At 42.0% G+C, this 18,977-nt stretch overlaps 1 protein-coding gene across 2 annotated transcripts in view; it reads right to left on the bottom strand.

Annotated features, from left to right (window-relative positions):
• The window catches only part of LOC145337662 (myo-inositol 2-dehydrogenase-like), a 29,928-nt gene extending 13,494 nt beyond the window's left edge, over nt 1-16,434 (bottom strand). Inside the window, exons 1-2 of one of the 2 annotated variants that reach the window (XM_080182473.1) lie at nt 14,744-16,434; nt 1,709-2,293 (exon numbers count right to left, since the gene is read on the bottom strand). In XM_080182473.1, the coding sequence (XP_080038599.1) occupies nt 1,709-2,293; nt 14,744-14,997 (839 nt within the window). In that variant the 5' untranslated portion in view covers nt 14,998-16,434. Of the gene's footprint in view, nt 1-1,708; nt 2,294-8,002; nt 8,931-14,743 lie in introns of those variants that run through there. The other variant, XM_080182474.1, reaches the window with a different exon arrangement.
• Between the last annotated feature and the right edge of the window lie 2,543 nt (nt 16,435-18,977).

The raw sequence follows: 18,977 nt of genomic DNA, 5'->3' as shown, positions 1-18,977 counted from the left end.
TCAATTCATTTTTACGAATACAACTAAAATGCTTTCATTCTAATTTGCAGAAGGAGACCACGGCAAGGAAAAATGTTCCATTGAACCAAATTTTTTCAGTTGCATTAATCACAAGGGCTGAGAAACAAAATAATAGAAACACAGTTTCTATTCACCTCCAGTCAATGTTCTGCCATATTACCTGCTGTCCAAACAGCCAATAGAACAGGATTGTCCTTGCACAAGATAAAAATAGAAAAAAAACTGAAAAATTCAAAATAAAGCAAAGAAAGCTTCTTCATCCAGAATAATCATTAGAACAATTAGGACAACTCTAAAAGGTGAACTTCGAACAGACCTGCTGTCCGTTGAGAATTCATGGTTTGATTTCCGTAACATGTCCTATGCAAGGTTTTTATTGGCAATACTCACTGATTCACAATGTTTAAAGGAACATCACTTCATAAATGAATGGCCAAAACGGTCAACAGACAGGTGCCATTATGGGCAGATAGCAGCTGACAATGGCATTCATTCATCTTGCAATGGAGTAACCAACTGCACCTAGTCCATTACATATTAGGGTACCACAACTGAAGTTAAACAAAATCTGACTTTGCTCATCAGAGTACCTTGTATAGTTCAAACATTACATCTTGTTGAGGGGTGGGAAAACAGTAAACATTACTGTTCTGATGATATTGTGGAACAAAATGAGGAAAAGTCAACAACTGAATGCTGGATTTGGTTCCACTTGGCTAAGGAAGAGCAACTGGTTAGATCCAATCCAAGCTGAAGTAACTGTTTTCAACCAGCTCTACAGGGATGAAAGAGCTTTGTGGTCTACAACTAGGTAATAGTTAGCAAGAGACAAACAGCCTGAGTGTCTACTCCTCTCTGTTCCTATTCAGCAACAAAGGGGAGGTGCTGGCCTATTGGTATTATCGCTAGGCTATTAATCCAGAAATTCTGGGGACCCAGGTTCGAATCCCACTTCGCAGCTGGCGGAATTTGAAATCAATAAATAAAAAATCTGGAATTAAGAATCAACTGATGGCCAGGAAACCATTGCCAAAAAAAATCATCTGGTTCACTAATGTCCTTTAGGGAAGGAAATCTGGTCCTTACCTGCTGTGGCCTACATGTGATTCCAGGGTCACAACAATGTGGCTGACTCTCGACTGCCCTCAGGCAACTAAGGATGGGCAATAAATGCTGGCCAGCCAACAACGCTCATGTCTAATGAATAGGGCATGAATATGGATTCCACATAAAAGATAAGTTCCTGTGCTGATATCCTGCCCTGGCAGATACTTACACTCTAGACTTCCAGATGATGAATGGCCACTTAGGCAAAATCTGTGGCTCATTAGTCTTTCAGGAGTGCCCACTTGAAGAGGAAATTAAAAAGCCTAACAAGAAGACATTATACAAGTATACAAAGAAAGATGAGAAATGATCTTCAAAGCCATCCTTGCTGATACTATCCATTAATGATGCACACTCGTGCATCTCCCTTCTGCACTGGTGGAATACCAAGCGAAATCAGCCAAAGCAGAATTTCAGGAAAGACTCTTGGAGAATCCTCAATGCCCGAGGCAAACAAGCAACTCATGGAGATAGTGGTGGATCTAAACTATCCCAACTATTTTGTTGCCTCCATAATAGGAGCGCACTGCTCCAAAATGTGCAAATGTGTGTAGAATAAATACGCAATTCATAACCGTACCGTTGGTCATTGAGCACAATGTCAGCGTCCTGTCCCCGTAACACCCTGGTGTTTGCAAGAACGTCCGTGCTGAAAGAACATTCCAAGTCCTGGATGCAATCCTCCACAATGTACAGCAAGGTGCAGCCACTCTCCTCTTCAATGCTTTTAAACAAAGCTCTGTTGCCACTACAAACACCAAACAGTGCCAGTCCAATGCGGCTGCCCATCAAATCAACATTCCCATATTGTCCTACTGTTGTGTTGGAAATTACATTATTGGAAGCTTCAGGAACAATGTGCCTTTGGCCATTGGATCTTGAGGAGTGTGAATGACCAAGGACTTGAAAGCCATTGAATAAAAGTGAAGAACCTGAGGGGGTGTTTGAGGTAGCCATGTCATGGCGGATAGTCACTGTGCTGGTTGTGGAGTTGGACACATTGGTTCTGAATGAGATCATGTTCTGATGATGAGGTACTGGAGATGGAATACTGTTGCTGAAGCTGGTGGGACATGGGTTGGGTTGAAATACAAAGGACGATGACTGTGGTAGAACAGACTGATCGAGAACAGACATGCCAGTGGTAAAGTCCACAGGAGGCGACCTAGGAAAGATAATACACCAACAAAATATTAGCTATCTAAATAAAATTTTTTTAAAAACATGGATATCAGTTAGTTTCCCCTGGTCACAATAGTTCATTTGATAAATGCACAGTACAGTTGTACTGAGTCATAATAACCACACTACCCCAGGGTCGAATTAGCCGACGTCAGCAGTTATGGCAGCATGGAGTTGTACTTGACCACAGTACTAACCTACAGAGGAAGGCTGGGAAAGAAGGGAAAAAGTGTTAAAGCCTTGATCCTTACTGGAAGCATACACATTTAGGTGGCGGCCAGAATAGAATTGAGCATGACTGCGATGTTCTCCTTGCCCCAATGGGTTGGAAAGCTTTTCAATATTCAAATCTCAGCATCATTTGTGAAACAAGTTACTTAAAGCGAGGCACCAGATGGACACTGCTGTTCCTGCTCTTACCCAGTAGAACTGTACCGTGTCATCAGGCAAATAAAAAGACAACATTCAAACAGCACCCTTCATGACCTCAAGACATCCAGAAGTGCTTCGCAGCTGATACATACTTCTGTGATCATTTCTGCAATGTAGGGGGAAAACCGGGGAGCAAAATCAATTTGATGTCTAAATTCTACTTCAGCACACAGAGTCATTAATATTTAAATCACTGCCAATTCTTTGTTCAATTTTGAAGTCTTGCTGTTTAGTTTTAACTTTGAAAGTGTCTCCTTAACATTATAATTACTGAGACAGGAAGACAAAAAAAAATCAGTTTGTGAAGCTCACAATTTTAGATAAAAAGGCTGTGTATGTAGATTTTTGGAACCACAAGTTCCAACCCAGTTTGCTTTATTTATAATCCTGCAATTGTATCGGTTGGAAGAATGTGCTTAGAATGCTGGACTTCATCGAGGTGATTTCAAGATTATGGTATTTGACACACAACAGTGGGCTGGCTGCATCAACTGTACAGACACATCACAGATTAACCCATAGTCTTCAGCAGTCTTTCCAAGAAAGGCTTTGGATATTAAGTTGGGAATAGGAGCGCAGTAAAACTGGTCTACTTGTTAGCTTGGCTTAATTGATAACAGTCTTAACTTGGTTATAAATCCACACAGCAAGACTTTTGAATCCAATCTAGGTTGACATCCAATGCTGCACTAAATGCTTCATCACAGGATATACCATTCCTTGGATGAAATGTTAAACCAATGCCTTTTGTACCTTCTCCACTAGTCCAGATGCATGTTAAAAATACCATAGCAATCTCTGAAGAACAATGGGGGAACTCTCTTGATGTCTTGGCCATAATTTTCTCTTTAGGCCAGCATCACCAAATAAACACAACCTTTGATAACATTGTTAATGTCCTGGGGATGGCCCAAAATGATTGAAATCTAGTGAATTACTTTTGAAGTATGGTCACTGTTAATGTAGACAAACTGACCAAACAAATGGGCTGATGTCTTTTTCCAATCCTGTATATTCCTGCGTAATTTCTCAAAAGGATCAATCAGCTCATTATTGCTTGTGGAGTCCTTTAATTAAAAAATGGTGCCTCATTTGCCCACAAAAGACATGGTCAAAGCAGTTAATTATATCTGTGACAGAACAGAAAATGTTGGCGCAGCGATTTAGAATATTGATACAAAGTGTGATCAAAACTCTTGGCAATGGGAAGCAAGGTTTTGTGCATAATAAGTGCACGCTTTACATAAGATTTTTCAACAATCTATTTCCTGTTACACGCTCAATACATTTTACGAAGTGCCTCCAATAGATGCCTCTAAGTTATAAGTAGCATTCTCGCCAACTTTTACTTGTCAAATATTCCATGGGCCAATGACAATTCATCTGCTTTCTCTAGCCTCTTGTGCATTCAAGTCTTCATTGTTCCATCATTGACAGTCATGCTTTCAACTGCCTAAACTCCATGCTCTAAAATTCCCTCCCTAAATCTCTGACTTGCTCTCTTTTTTCAAGAAGGCCCTTAATACCCACTACTTTGATCGAGATTTTGATCACCTGTCCTAATTTTTCTTTGTGGTTCAGTGTCAAATTTCATCTGATAACATTCCATGAAATGATTTACTACATTAAACGTGCAACATCAATATGAGCTGTTGTTGCTACAGATGATGTTACTTTCATGCTAGAACCCAAAACGTAGCAAAAGATAACAGTCCCTGTTCCCCAGATGATAGAGGTACACAAGGAGGATGTAAGAATAGACAATCAGTAAAAAGTGAAGACTCCCTGCATTTTGTAAGAATCTCAAATAGTCTTGCAAAAACTACTAATGCATTGGCTAAAAAAAATGAAAACAACCTGAAAGTGGTTGAGGAATAAACCACAAAAGGGAAAGAAACAAAAGAATGAATACTGACAAACAAGTATGTTCAATTCCCCTCCCACTGCAAGTATTATAATCTTCCCTATTACCCCACTCCTTATCCACCTTTCTCAATACTCTGTGAAGCACCTTTCTAGTTGTGAGCGCTCCAGAAATTTAATCTATGAAGAGAAACAGTACAAACAGAAAGAGAATAGCCACAAAATAAAATAGAAGTCAATGTAATTAAATATATGAAGTTGTAAACATTTTATTTTGTAATTTGTGGATCAAAGTTTGGCTTCATACAAAAAAAATGAGGTGGAAAAAAATTGTAGCTGCTTTTATTTTCATTTTTGTATTTAAGGTGAAGTTAGATAACTTTAAATGAAGGAAAAAGCAAAAAGAGTTTAATGATAGGGTGAGATGATGGATGGTGGGAAGTGGTTTACGTGAAGCATGAATGCTTGCAAGGATCCCTAGGGCCGAATGGACTGTCTCTGTTGCAACTCTTATTCATTTCTTGATAGAGGGCAGCCAAAATCACCAATTTGACCTTGAAGTCAATCAAGACATCTCCAGAGAATGTTAGAATTTGATCTCCTCTCAAGCTGAGTTAATAGGTATTTATACCTGCAACTGCCACTTCTAGCTGTGCCATTTCACTTCAAAATACATTAATCAAGAACTTCATGACCCTACAGTTACTGATTCACAGTGTTCCCACTCCCCAAGCATCACATCCTGCTTGCTCTTCCAACCAGTTCAGTAATCTTACAAGATATTTTTTTAAAAATCACAACTAACTATAATGGACCCCACTATGTTTCATTAATACACCTTTTAAAACATTTTTCCTCTCCCCCGGAATGCAAGACTTTTCTGTTTGGGGACGTCCTCTTGAAGTGCTCACGACCTTATACTGTTACCAGGGATTTAAAGTGGAGAGATTGGGAACAGGAAATTTGTACAAAAGGAAATTATATAGCTGAAATGGAACTCTGAAGTGCAAACCAGAAGTGTAATCCGACAGACAATAAATGCTGTAAACCAATGAATATGTGTTAGTGGCAGGAATTTTGGCATTGCCAAAATGCAGCAAATGATTTCCATGCCTCCAGTGCCCAAGGCCACAGACAATGCGCGACAACTATCCCATCTCCAGTGGGCCCAAAAGGGTTTTGCAACATTAAAAAAGTGTTCCTCTATAAACACATACAAAAATGATTTGGATGCAAATTCAAATGTAATACTTTCAGATTTGAGGATGACACTACACTGGTGGAACGTGCATCATGTGAGGCTGCAAAGGATTTGGACTAGGTTAGTGAGTGAAATAGGCACAGAGTATTAAGATGCTGAGAGATTGGGAAGTGTTGATGTCCAAAGGGACCTGGGGTGCTCTTGTTTATAAGTCACTGGGAGCTAACATGCAGGTGCATAAAACAATTAGGAAGACAAATGTATGTTGGCTTTTATTACAAAAGAATCTGAGAACAGGAATAAAGATGCCTTGTTTCAATTGTATGTAACCTTGGTTAGATCCCACTTGGAGTACTGTGCAGTTTTTGGTGTCCTTACCTAATGTTACACTTACCAGAGAGGAGGTACAGTAGAGATTCACCAGACAGATTCTTGATTGTTCTATGAGGAGAATGAGGAGACTGGGCCTATATTCTCTCAGATTTAGTAGAATGAGAGGTCATCTCATTGAAACAAACTTAAGGGGCTAGACACTTGTGACATTAGTGTACCTTTAAGAAGTGTTTTTTTAAATCATGATCTCTGCAGCTCTCTATGTGTCTCATGCTTTCAGCCTCAGATGATGTCATTGTTGAGAGGAGGAATGAACTGGGCAGGTGACAGAGGCTCATTTTCAGTTTGGAGCTGCAAGTTTGAGTTTTTTAGTTTTAGAAGGGACAGCAAGTTAAAAGTGTTTTTCCTCTCTCCTTGCTGTTTTGAAAATTCTGTTAGCTGAAAACAAGATCTTATTTTCCTGAAGGGTGAAAATCTGTTATTACTGGGAGCTAGACCAGAGCGTCTCTGGCATTTTGGGAAGCAGCCCTGTTTTCAAACCATTCTGAGTCTCAAGAGCACTTGACTGCAGAATTCAACTAAAGGCCTTGATCCTAGTATCACTTGAGCATTAGTCTGTGCTGTGTTAAACCTGTTAAAAGGGTCTTTTGTCTATGGAATTGGTTTGATTGGAACATTGTTGAGATCTTTGTTAAGAGGTTGTTTTTTGTTTGTAATTATTAAAAGTTATTGCTAATTTTCTTTCCATACATGTTAATTATATTCTTAAATAAACTTTGTTCAGTAAAAGCTCCCTAGTGGGTCTTTTGAATCACACTTGAAGTGGAACATATCATGCTTATCCTAGCCAAATGCAAACTCATCAGACATACGGAAGACAACTTTGGATTCCTTCCCTATATCAATTGGTATCAGCTAAACCCCCTAAGCATTTGCTAAGAACTTTTAACATGTACTGCCTATGTCAGTGCCATTTGCAACTTGCAAGTCAGTTGGCCAGCCAGTATCTTGCACAACCTCTTGCAGAAATCACTGAACGGACTCTCAACAGCAATATTCAGGGTTAAAATATTCAAATTCCCACACATGTCCTGAAATTTGCCATTTACAAATTTTCTTCTATTATCCAACAGGGATTCAGTTACCATACCTAGTCCAGTAATAACTCATTTTTCCATTACCTTTTCTCTGATGGCTTGTTTGTCCCTCTCATTTATCAGCATAGATGGTCTGAATTTAATTGTCATATCCACAAAGTGTAGCAAAACAACCCTTGATCATTGTTCCATAACTTTAGGTCAACATAAATGAGTGAAATGTAAATCCACAGCTTTCCCAAATACAAATACTTCGCTATTTTCCATGTCTAGTTTCATTTGAGAACTTGCTCAACAATAAAGGTACTTCACTGGAGACAACATCAGAGCCAAAGAGACTTATTCCAGATGTTTTGCATGGGATGACCGCTACCTCAATATAATGTCATTCCGAAACTGAAAGCAGATGGAGCTTTTATATTCCTTAACCTTCTGTCGCTCTTCCTTGTCAGGAAATTCCAAGTTTTCACTAAGCCTCTTCACTCCACACACTGTAGAGGTGCACCTGCTACCCAACACTGCACAGTTGAATGAATCAGCGATAAAAATGCTCATCACTGGACTCAAACATTGATTAACCAATACAATTTCTTCAGGCCAGTCATCCTTATCTTTCTCACATCAGAACTATCCATATCATGAGTTACCTTAAAGGCTTGATTTTTGTGCTTCGAACAATCCATTGCATAATGATATTTGGAATCACAATTAAAACGCAAGTTAATCATTCCCCGTACATTTCTAGGACTCATGTGTCTATAGTTACCTTCAGTTTTATTTTATGTCTTGCTTCATAGACATAACAGCAACTGTCCTCAGACTGCCCATCAGCAACCCTGTCTTCATCAATCAATCAGCACATTCTTCTCATGCAGAACAAATTATTGCCCCCCGTTCCTGTTGGTAATTTCTTGCGAGCTGTTCTGATGAGCACAAGATGAAAAACTTTGACAACATGTCTGACTTTTCAGCAATACTCAAGTTCTGAACGACTGGGGTGGCGTGGTGGCACAGTGGTTAGCACTGCTGCCTCACAATGCCAGGGACCCAGGTTCAATTCCAGCCTTGGATCACTGTGTGTGCAGAGTCTGCACATTCTCCCCATATCTGCATGAGTTTCCTCCGGGTGTTCCAGTTTCCTCCCACAGTCCAAAGCTGTGCTGGTTAGGCTGCTTGGCCATGCTAAATTGACGCTGGTGTCGGACAGATTAGATTTTTGGGTAAGCGTTCTCCAAGGTCATCTTCATGACACACGACAACACAGAATCGCTGAGCAGAAACTGATAGCCAAGTTCCGCATGCATGAAGGCAGCCTCAATCGGGATCTTGGGTTCATGTCACACTATCTGTAACCCCCACAACTTGCCTGGGCTTGCAAAATCCCACTAACTGTCCTGGCTGGAGACAATACACATCTCTTTAACCTGTGCTTAAGCTTCTCTCCACTCACATTGTCTGTAGTTTTAGGACTTGATTACCTGTAAAGACTTGTATTCCCTGTAAGGATTTGTATTCCAACCATTATCTTGTAAATTGAGTTTGTATCTATATATGCCCCGTTTGTGAACATAACTCCCACTCACATGAAAGGGCAATGCTCCTAAAGCTAGTGGTTTCTGCTACCAAATAAACCTGCTGGACTTAACCTGGTGTTGTGAGACTTCTTACAGTGTCAGGCGGATTAAATGTGCGGGGTTGCGGCGTGGGTGGGATTTTGGCTGATACAGATGCGATGGGTCAAATGGCCCCCTCCTGTACTGTAGAGATTCTATGATCCTATACCAAATTGAATGTTGTCTTCAGGACTGGAATCCCCTTTGCCTGAGTAAAATTCTAAAAGGTACGCGACTTCTGCATTTCACAGTGACCTGCCTTTCCTTCCGGGGAATGCATGCAGTATTCTGCTTTCATTGCAGCAATGCAATGTGGTCCTTCACTTTGTCCAAAGCTTTACCTCCATTAAAACACCAGATCTGGTCTTCAATGGATACACAGGCTTCCTCTGCTTTGGGTCCATAACCTAGTCAGGATTTAAATCAAACACAGCAAGTTAATGGAATTATTTGAACCCTGCCACCACGGACAAAATACTTCTGATAGATGTTTGTTAGGTATAGCTAGCAAAGAATACGGAGCAAAGGCAAGAAAAACGGGAAGCTGAGGTGCAAATCAGCCATGATTTAACTGAATAGCAGACCTGGCTCAGGAGACCAAATGGTCTCATCCTATTCCTACGATGCCAAATGCTACTGATTCCAATATCAAAAGGCCAACAGGTTGTGTTAACTCAACCCTGAAACCAGTGTCAACTGAACAATTGAAGACAGTAAAGGAACACTCTGTACATCTCAAAACCGGGCCAATGCCAAAATGAATAAAATAATGTAATCAAAAGAAACCGAATCCACACAAATTGATTGTCTTGAATAAAGTCAGCATAAATAAGTATAGAATGGGAAAAGCATTGTACGCAGATCTTATCAGTATAGCCCCAGAACCGGTTCTGTATGACTCCAGGAACAACACTTCGCTTTTATTTTCAGTCATTTGTTTGAGAGACAGTTATCACATCTCATATGTACTGGAATGGCTGCATTCAATGTCAACACGATACTATGCAAGATGGATTCATGTGATTCCCTAGGAGATTCACAAAGTGAAAAGTGGGTTTCTTTCTTCCAAGTCTCATTCTGCTGGGATTACTTCTATATACATCTTTCCAATGGGCCACATCGGCTTAGGTCCAAAAGGCATTAACTTCAATTCTCCCTGCTTGGTTAGAAATCTGTCTCAATTTGTGTTTCTTGCTATTTAAGAAAGCGTGGAGTCTAAACAATGCAGGCAAATGCAGGAAACATGCTAAAACTTTTTTAAAAAAATCAAGCAAGGGGACTTTCAAAAGATGCACAGTTTGCGGACAACACTTAAGGGGGCTCCCTAGTTTTTTGTAAAAGATGCATATTGTTGTGGACATTGCCACTGCTAACCACGAAGCAACCTGGGATATTTTCCTTTGTTAATGATGCTGTATCCATCAGCAGTATTTTGCTTGTTTTAAATGTAATTGTTGATGGTTGGATATTAAACATTGCTGCAGATTTTGCACAGAGCACATACAATCTTGCTCCAAATTTCTGACCTGAGTCAGCCTTTGATTGATGGCCTCAGTCTTCAGGGGACCATCAGTTTGGCCACGGTGACCGTTCAAGGCTGTTCTTGCTCCAACTTCAATACTCAAACACATAACTTAGGGCTGACAGTTGACTCCAGTACTGACTTGTCAGAAGTGTCGTCTTGTGTACAAGATGTTAAACTGAAGGCCTGTCAGTGGCTTTGCATGGATAATAAATACCAAACTACTGGAAGAAGAGTAAACATTCTGTCCAACAATTTTACTTGAAATCAATGTTTGAGGAAAAAAAACAATTAACCAGTTTTGATCAATCTTTTGTTTGAGATTTTGCTGCATGCAACAACTGCCTCATCAGTCTACATTCCAAGTTTAATGCGATAATGTCCAAATAATCTGATTGTAATAACGATTGAGGGATAAATATTGGCCCAGGAAGATGGGAAAAGCTCTCCTGCTCTTTTTCATTTAGTGGTACGAGATCATTTGTTTCCACCTCAGAGGGCAGACAAGGCCTTTGTCAGGGCAGCAATCCCCCAGTTCTGCTCTGGAGTGTATCAGCCTAGATTATGTGGGACATGATCAAGAATTATCCTTGCTGGAGAAATAAGTTCAAAGTCTGGAAGTCAAGCGTAGCCCATCTGATCACTGGAGCAGAACACTGTCCTTGCAGCTCCCCTTCAATGTTGCAGCTAATTTGAGGTAAAACTTTGAAGTCATTAGGGCCTGTGTGAAACACTTTGAGATGTCACCACCACTTGAGGATTAAGTTATTCATGTGGGCTGCACGGTGGCACAGTGGTTAGCACTGCTGCCTCACAGCGCCAGGAACCCGGGTTCAATTCCCGGCTTGGGTCACTGTCTGTGTGGAGTTTGCACGTTCCCCTCCATGTCTGCGCAGATTTTCTCCGACAGTCTGAAAGACGCGCTGGTTAGGTGCATCGACCTGAACGGGTGCCAGAGTGTGACGACTAGGGGAATTTCACAGTAACTTCATTGCAGTGTTAATGTAAGCCTTACTTGTAAACTTCACTTTTATTCAACTATGGACAGCATCACATCCTGGCTCAATCCTTTTCTCAGGGGGTTTTACACACCTCTGCTTTTTAGAAGGAGCAACTAGAGACTGATTCGGACCAGGAACCATAACTGTTTTACTTGCCATCCCTATCCCTCAGGCATTGAGGGAAAACCTCCAATATCAGCTAACTCAGCATAGTACATGGGCAGCACCAAGCAGTGTTCAGTTTCTGCAGCACACCAGGTGGTGTTTTTACGCGTTCGACTATCTGATGAACTGATTTTCTGACTTCCAAGTTCTACCGCAAAGTCGGTACAATTGAAGGGGAGCAGTAAGGACAACATACTGAGGCTAAGGGAGAAAAAATCTAGAGGGCATGGGTTAAGGGTGAAAGGAGAAAAGTTTAAAGGGAATATTGGGGGGGGGGGTGGGGCTTCTTCACACAGAGAGCGGTGGGAGTGTGGAATGAGCTGCCGGATAAAGTAGTTAATGCAGGGGTCACTTTTAACATTTAAGAAAAACTTGGACGGGTTCATGGGTGAGAGGGGTGTGGAGGGATATGGTTCAAGTGCAGGTCAGTGGGACAAGGCAAAAAATGGTTTGGCACACCCAAGAAAGGTCAAAAGGCCTGTTTTTGAGCTGTAAATTTTCAATGGTTTCTATTGTTCTGCTTCAGTGATCTAATTGGATAAAGGGGGTGGGATTTTCCAGACATGATCCCCCCAAACCAGAAAATCACACCCGAGGTCATAAGAACTAGGAGCAGAAATAGGCCATCTGCCCTCTTGAGCCTGCTCCGCCACCACTGAATAAGATCATGGCTGATCTTTTCGTGAACTCAGCTCCATTTTTGTGGAGATTTTCGCAGTAATTTCATTGCAGTGTTAATGTAAGTGGACAGCACGGTGGCGCAATGGTTAGCACTGCTGCCTCACAACACCAGGGACCTGGGTTCCATTCTGGCCTCGGGTCACTGTCTGTGTGGAATTTGCACGTTCTCCCCATGTCTGCATGGGTTTCTTCCAGGTTTTCTCCCACAGTCCAAAGATGTGCGGGTTAGTTTGGTTGGCCATGCTAAATTGAGCCTGGTGTCAGGGGATTAGCAGAATAAATGTGTAAAGTTACAGGAATAGGACCTGGGTGGGATTCTGGTTGCTGCAGACTCGATCGGCCAAATGGCCCCCTTCTGCACTGTTGAGATGTTGTGATTCTATGAAGCCTACTTGTGACCATAATAAATAAACTTTAAGCTTTTACCCACCTGCTCACCATAACCCTTAGTTCCTTTACTGTTCAAAAATCTATCCATCTTTGTCTAAAAGCATTCAATGAGGTAGCCTCAACTGCTTCACTAGGCAGGGAATTCCACGGATTTACAACCATTTGGGTGAAGAAATTCCTTCTCAATTCAGTCCTAAATCTGCTCCCCCTTTTTTTTGAGGCTATACCCCATTGTTCTAGTTTCACCCACCAATGGAAATAACCTCTCTGCTTCTATCTTATCTCTGCCCTTCATAATTTTATATGTTTCTATAAAATCCCCCCTCATTCTTCTAAATTCCAAAGAGTATAGCCCCAGTCTACTCAGTCTTTCCTCATAAACCAACCCTCTAAATGCCAGAATCAACTGCATGAATCTACTCTGTGCCCCTGCCAGTGCCAGTATATTCTCTTTCAAATAAGGAGGCCAAAACGATAAGGTCAATAGACCTTTCCATGCTCTGCCCCTTGCCCGCTCTGATTCCCATGGCAGGTGGGATGGAAAAATTCACCCAAATGAGATTCAAAACATACGGCTGTGAGGGAACATAAGTGATTAGAATCTCCTAATTGTGGTAGGAATTGTGGGTTATTTAAAACTGAAAAATTGGGTATGGGGGTGAGGACAGGGGTTGTTTCAAACAATCCAGGATTTTTGAGGGTTTTTTTGGTATACAGGGGCTTTTAACTCCTTTTCAATTATTGCTGTGGAATCCCCCCGCCTTTGTTGGGATGGGGGAACTATGAGCTCCTTCATTTCCGCAGATGTTGTTGTTCCTCACTTTGTTGGTAATTTGTAATACCTGAGACTAGATATTGATTGTGTGCTAGATATTCAACCACAGGAAGGTACAAAACTGAGTCACATACAGTACCTGCCAAATTTGTCAACGGATTACTAAATAGTGATCAGGATCAAAAACCTCCCGTCCTCGTTATTTTTGTCTCTTTCTCTCACCTAGAGGTGAAGAAGCCAATTGCAATGCTTTCCCCCACTGGGACAGTACGTTGGCACAGTGGTTAGCACTGCTGCCTCACAATGCTAGGGACCCACATTCAATTCCAGCCTTGGGTGACTGTCTGCGTGGAGTTTGCACATTCTCCCTGTGTCTGTGTGAGTTTCATCGCGGTTAGGTGAATTGGCCATGCTAAATTACACCTTAGTGTCTCAAGACGTGTGGGTTAGGAGGATTAGCAGGGTAGATGTGTGGGGTTACGGGGATAGGGCAGGGGTAGGCCTGGCTAAGATGCTCTGTTGGTGAGTCGGTGGCCCAAATGGCCTCCTACACTGTGGGGAATCTATGATTCTAAAGAACATATGGTTCTATACATCAGTCCACCTGATACAGGCAAAGAATCAAATCTAGAATCATCTAATTTGTGTAAACCTGCATTTGACACAATACCCTATAAGCCATATGTTTGGCAGCAATCTGTCACTAAAACAAAATATACACTCTTGAAATTTTGACAACTTGCGTCTTGCTGAGATTCTGGAACATTCATTTGTCTGCATCAAAACATCAGCAGGTTTTCTACCTGAAGAAACCTTCACTTCTTTACGAACACTTTCACAGCCGCAGTTCAAACCTCTTACCTCATTTTTCTTGTGGGGAAAGAGTTAAAGTGCCTCTGTTCCCAACACCAACCCCCCAAAACTGGGCATTCATAAAGAGAGACAAAGAGTGAATGTCAGCAGACTATATGACTGTATGGAGTGTCACAGCTGACCCTCAATCCTGTCCTTCATTTGACACCTACTTTTACGGCAGAATCACTGCTTGGTGATCAGCTTGGGATTAATTGTAGTGGCCTCTGCCATCACCCAGTACAAATGAAGTGAAATGAAAACAGCGATCAAACTAGGACCTTCCCTGTTCTCTATGCCATACCACATTGACTGAGGCACTGGATTTCCACTTGAAGACTATTTAATAATTATTATAGTTTAATGGGGCACACATTTCAAATCACCCTGGTTGTATCATCGCACCTCGTCGCACTGTCAAAGTGCATGTGTACGACAAGTGGGATAGGTTACTATTCTAAAGCAGTGGCTCTCCACACAATTTCTCAAAGCACTTTGTTTCACTTACATGAGTAATGTGGTTGCATGAAGCCTGGCTGAGGTATGCTTCTCCAATCGTTTGTTGCGGTAGTGTCTGGCTGATGCCAAATGCTCTAAAATGCGGTCCCTCCGAGCACTCATCGGGATTTCACAGGATTTACAGTACAAAATCTCCACCAAATCCCTCTCCCCTCCTTCCTTTTGCTCAACAATATGTCTCTTCACTGACAAATCACAGAATTCAGCAGCATAATCATGCAGAGACTTTTTCTTCCTCCCCATGCTGAAAATACTTTTTTTCTCTTCTAATTTCAAATTCTTTACCTAAGTCACCGCAGCCCTGCTGTTGGATGATCCCAGTGACGACCTGCCTCTGAGCTGTGTAATGAGTACCGTCTTCCTAAGCTTCCCCTTTATTCAAGCTATGTTCACTCCTCCCTTTCAATTTGTCTTCTGACTTGCTTTGTCCTACTTGCACAATGTCACATCATGAGTCCTTTTTTGCCCCCAATGGTTTCAGATTGTTCTGCGCATTTAAGTATTTTCAATTTAAATTACCTTTTCCCTGATATTTTACACTCCTCTTCATCACATATTTATTCACTCTCATTTGGAATTCTGTGTTTCTTTAGCTGTTTTATATTAAATTCCTTCCATACATTTATTGCATTCTGACAGTTTCTCTGTCTCTACATTCTTGCACTGGTTTCTCCCTTGTTCTAATTTATGAATCCTCTTTGCCTGTCTGCTTCCTCTGTTTCTCTCTTGTCTCACTCTGCAATTCCAATGATAGTTTTTACATTTCACTTCCCAAGTATCTCTCCCAGCTCTTCTCAGTTTTTTCAACGTTGATAAAATATCTTGCTTTCACCAGGTGCCTGTTGTCCTTTCTCAAGTTTCCTTTTCCCCCAGCAAATTTCTGTATTCTGTTCTCTTCCCTTCTTGGTTTCTTTCCAGATCCTACAACATATTTTATTTGTGTTTCTCTTTCAGGTTTAGTATGTTTCTCCCTATCCAGTTTCTGTGTACCCTGGAGTGTCTGTTTCTTCTCTGCACAGTTTACGTAATTCTCCCTCTCTTCGAATTCTGTTTTCTCCCTTTTACTTACTCAGCAGTTTTCGCAATAATTTTCAGTGTTTACCCCTTTGCTCTCTTTTCGTCCTACCCCTCCTGTATTTCTTTCCCCTTCGTGTCTATTTCGATTTCTCTTCAGGTTCTGCTAGCTTCTACTTTTGCTCTTTTCTCTACCCGCCCCCCCATTCCTTGATGTCTCCCTCGCCTTTCACCAGTGTTTCTCCCTCCACTCCGTCCCTGCTATTGCTCAATGTTTTTCCTATCTTTCCCCCTTATGTTTTTCCCTCTCGTCTCCGTCCGTGTAGTTTATTTTTCTTCCCTCCTGCCTGCATTTATTTATATTCCCGGCTCTGGTTCTCCCCCAGTACAGCCCCAATCGCAGAGTGTTCAGCCCCAGCCCTGCTTCTAACTTTCTGCCGGCCCCACCGCCAACAGATTAAAAAAGCACAGCAGTGCAGGCCCTGGGTGATTCTAGTGGCGGCCCAACAGCTTCTCACCCCAATGCACGCATCGTCGCTCTCTAAACGCACATCAATCCCCTCACTCCGCTCCCGGATGTGGAATCCAACTACAGGAAACGAAGCGGCTCCAACACAACCGCAACGGGGAAAGGAACAGAAACAGCGTCGCTCGTCGGAGAGGAGGACTGATACTCTGGAGGAAGGAATCAGCACTGCCTGCCGGAGAGGAGGACTGCTACCCTGAAGGAGGGGAACAGCGCCATCTGGCGGACGGGAGGATTAATCCAACATGTACGCTGGAGGCAGGGAAACAGCAAACCGCCTGCCGGACTAATACCCTGGAGGAGGGAAACAGTGTCGCCTGCGGACAGGAGGACTGCTAGCCTGGAAGAGGGAAACGGCGCCATCTGCCGGACAGGAGGATTAATCCAACACGTACACTAGAAGCAGGGAAACAGCACCAACTGCCGGACAGGAGGACGAATATCCTGAAGAGGGAAACAGAGTCGCCTGCGGACAGGCGAACTGCTAACCTGGAGGATGGAAATAGCGCCATCTGCCGGACGGGAGGACTAATCTTGCATGTACATTGGAAACAGGAAACAGCGCTTGCGTACCGAACAGGAGGATTGATCTCCTAGTAACTACACTCGGAGGAAGGAAACAGCGCCACCTGCCGGACAGGAGGTCTGATATCTTGGAGGAGAGAAACAGTGCCGCCTGTCGGATGGGAAGCCTGATCTAGCAGCAACACGGCGGGGGGAGGGGGGAGCAGGGCCACCTGCCGGACAGGAGGACTGATATCCTGGAGGAGAGAAGCAGTGCCGCCTGCCAGACAGGAAGAATGATATCCTCGAGGGGGAAACAGTGCCGCCTGCCGCACAGGAGGACTGACCTAGCAGCAACACTGGAGGAGGCTTTCCCACATCGTCGGTGCCGTAACTGCTTTGCAATAGCTCGGCTAGATGTGGTGCATTGGTTCCCGACATTCGAAGCCCACTGGTGAACAGTTGAACATTATGCTCATGATACCTGTTGCATTTGGTCTGGAAGTGTGACTTTGCAGATCTCTTGCGATCTCCTCAGGGATCATTTCAGAGCACGGACCCCCAATTTGAAACCTGGCGCTGCAGATGTGAGTTATATCTTTTGAAACTTTCCAAAAGTCTTGGGTCGCAGGTCCAAAACTTAATGCAATTTCAATATTCGGGGAGGAAGAATACGAGTAATAATAGATGAATCAGTCCGGCTTTAATTGTGGAAAAAGTGCTGCAGAGTCTTGTGAGAACAATAAGACAGGATTACCTATCAAAAATGTGGGAGTAGATGAAAGGCAATATAAGCTCACAGAAAGTAAATAATGCTGTGTAAATTTACCAGAATCTCTGGAGGATAAAACCAAGTCAACGGCCGGGGCAAGGGATTTAAGAATATATTCTGTCCAGAAAACACTTCACAGGATATTTCAATAAGAGATTTAAAACCTACGCGGAGGTTCACGAGATTAAGAAATGTTGTGAATGGAATAGAAAATTGTTTTGGTGCAGTTACCAATGACAATTATATGATGAATTGTCCAGCATCTGATATCGTCCCAGACTCAGAACTTGCTCTTTGTGGTCTTTCGTTACGAACAGGGTCGGCGACAAAATGTGTCCAACTCTGTCCAGTGTTCTCAGTTTTGAGGAAGAGCCTTCAGATTGAATTTGTGGGGTGAAATTCCTCTTTGCAGAAACAGAACCATAACCGACTGCAAGTTTTCTATATAGTTAACGGTCACCGACAACGAACGAGTGGCATGTAACTTCTTTAAATATAATGATGGAGAAAACCAGGGAATCTTCCTGTTTTGTTGGCTACAAAGGCAAATTTCACGCTGGGCAGATCAACGACAAATTTACCCCACCAAGATACAATAAAACCTGATGGTTACATATTGCAATGTATCCGTTCAGCGTTTTGTTTGAAACCTAGAATGTATCCTATAAATTACAACATATGAGACATCTGCTTCACTTTACAGATTTGTTTTACTGGGTTATTTTGAGTTATTTTTCCTTACTTTCTCCTTTTAGAGTTAACCTCTGACTTCAAAACATTGTCACAGTTTGTCACAATATTCCAACTATGACTATCTTTCTGCAAGATGCCAATTCCTAAACCTTAGTCACATTGCCCAGAACTATTTGAGAAGAGCACCTAAATGTTCAGTGATGAATTAATCGGTTTAATAATGGAAACCTTGCCAGGTCACAACATTAATTTTACAAACAGAATATATCGCTGAAAAAAGAGACATGTTGCCGAACCTTTTCACTCATTAGCTCTTGCACTCATTAGGACAGATGCAAGAATGCCAAATTTCAAACAATCACCACATTTTCTACCGCAGAAGAACAGGGTGCTAATTGATTGGCCGAGATATTTCTGTAGAGAAAGGAATGGAGAACAATAGGCTTCCCAAGCTCTTGGGTAATTCAAAAAGGTGCAAGGCTTGAACATATTCATTTTGTTTACGGAGCATGGGTATGCCACTTCTAACAAGTGTAAATGAGCTAAGTTATGAGTTTGACTTAAAATGGTTGTTAGTGTAACTATTGGTGCAAACAGAATATAAAATGGAAACCCATTTCATACAAAGTCACGTTTTCATGTCTTCTGTTTCAAGTAAGTTAAGTCGCCTATTTTGTAAAAACAAGAGCAATCCCATATATACACGAGAGGGCA

Source organism: Carcharhinus amblyrhynchos, unplaced genomic scaffold, assembly GCF_965287045.1.
Source record: "Carcharhinus amblyrhynchos unplaced genomic scaffold, sCarAmb.v2.hapA scaffold_56, whole genome shotgun sequence".
NCBI classification, from domain to species: Eukaryota; Metazoa; Chordata; class Chondrichthyes; order Carcharhiniformes; family Carcharhinidae; genus Carcharhinus; species Carcharhinus amblyrhynchos.
This window is presented reverse-complemented; position numbering and strand designations above follow the sequence as displayed.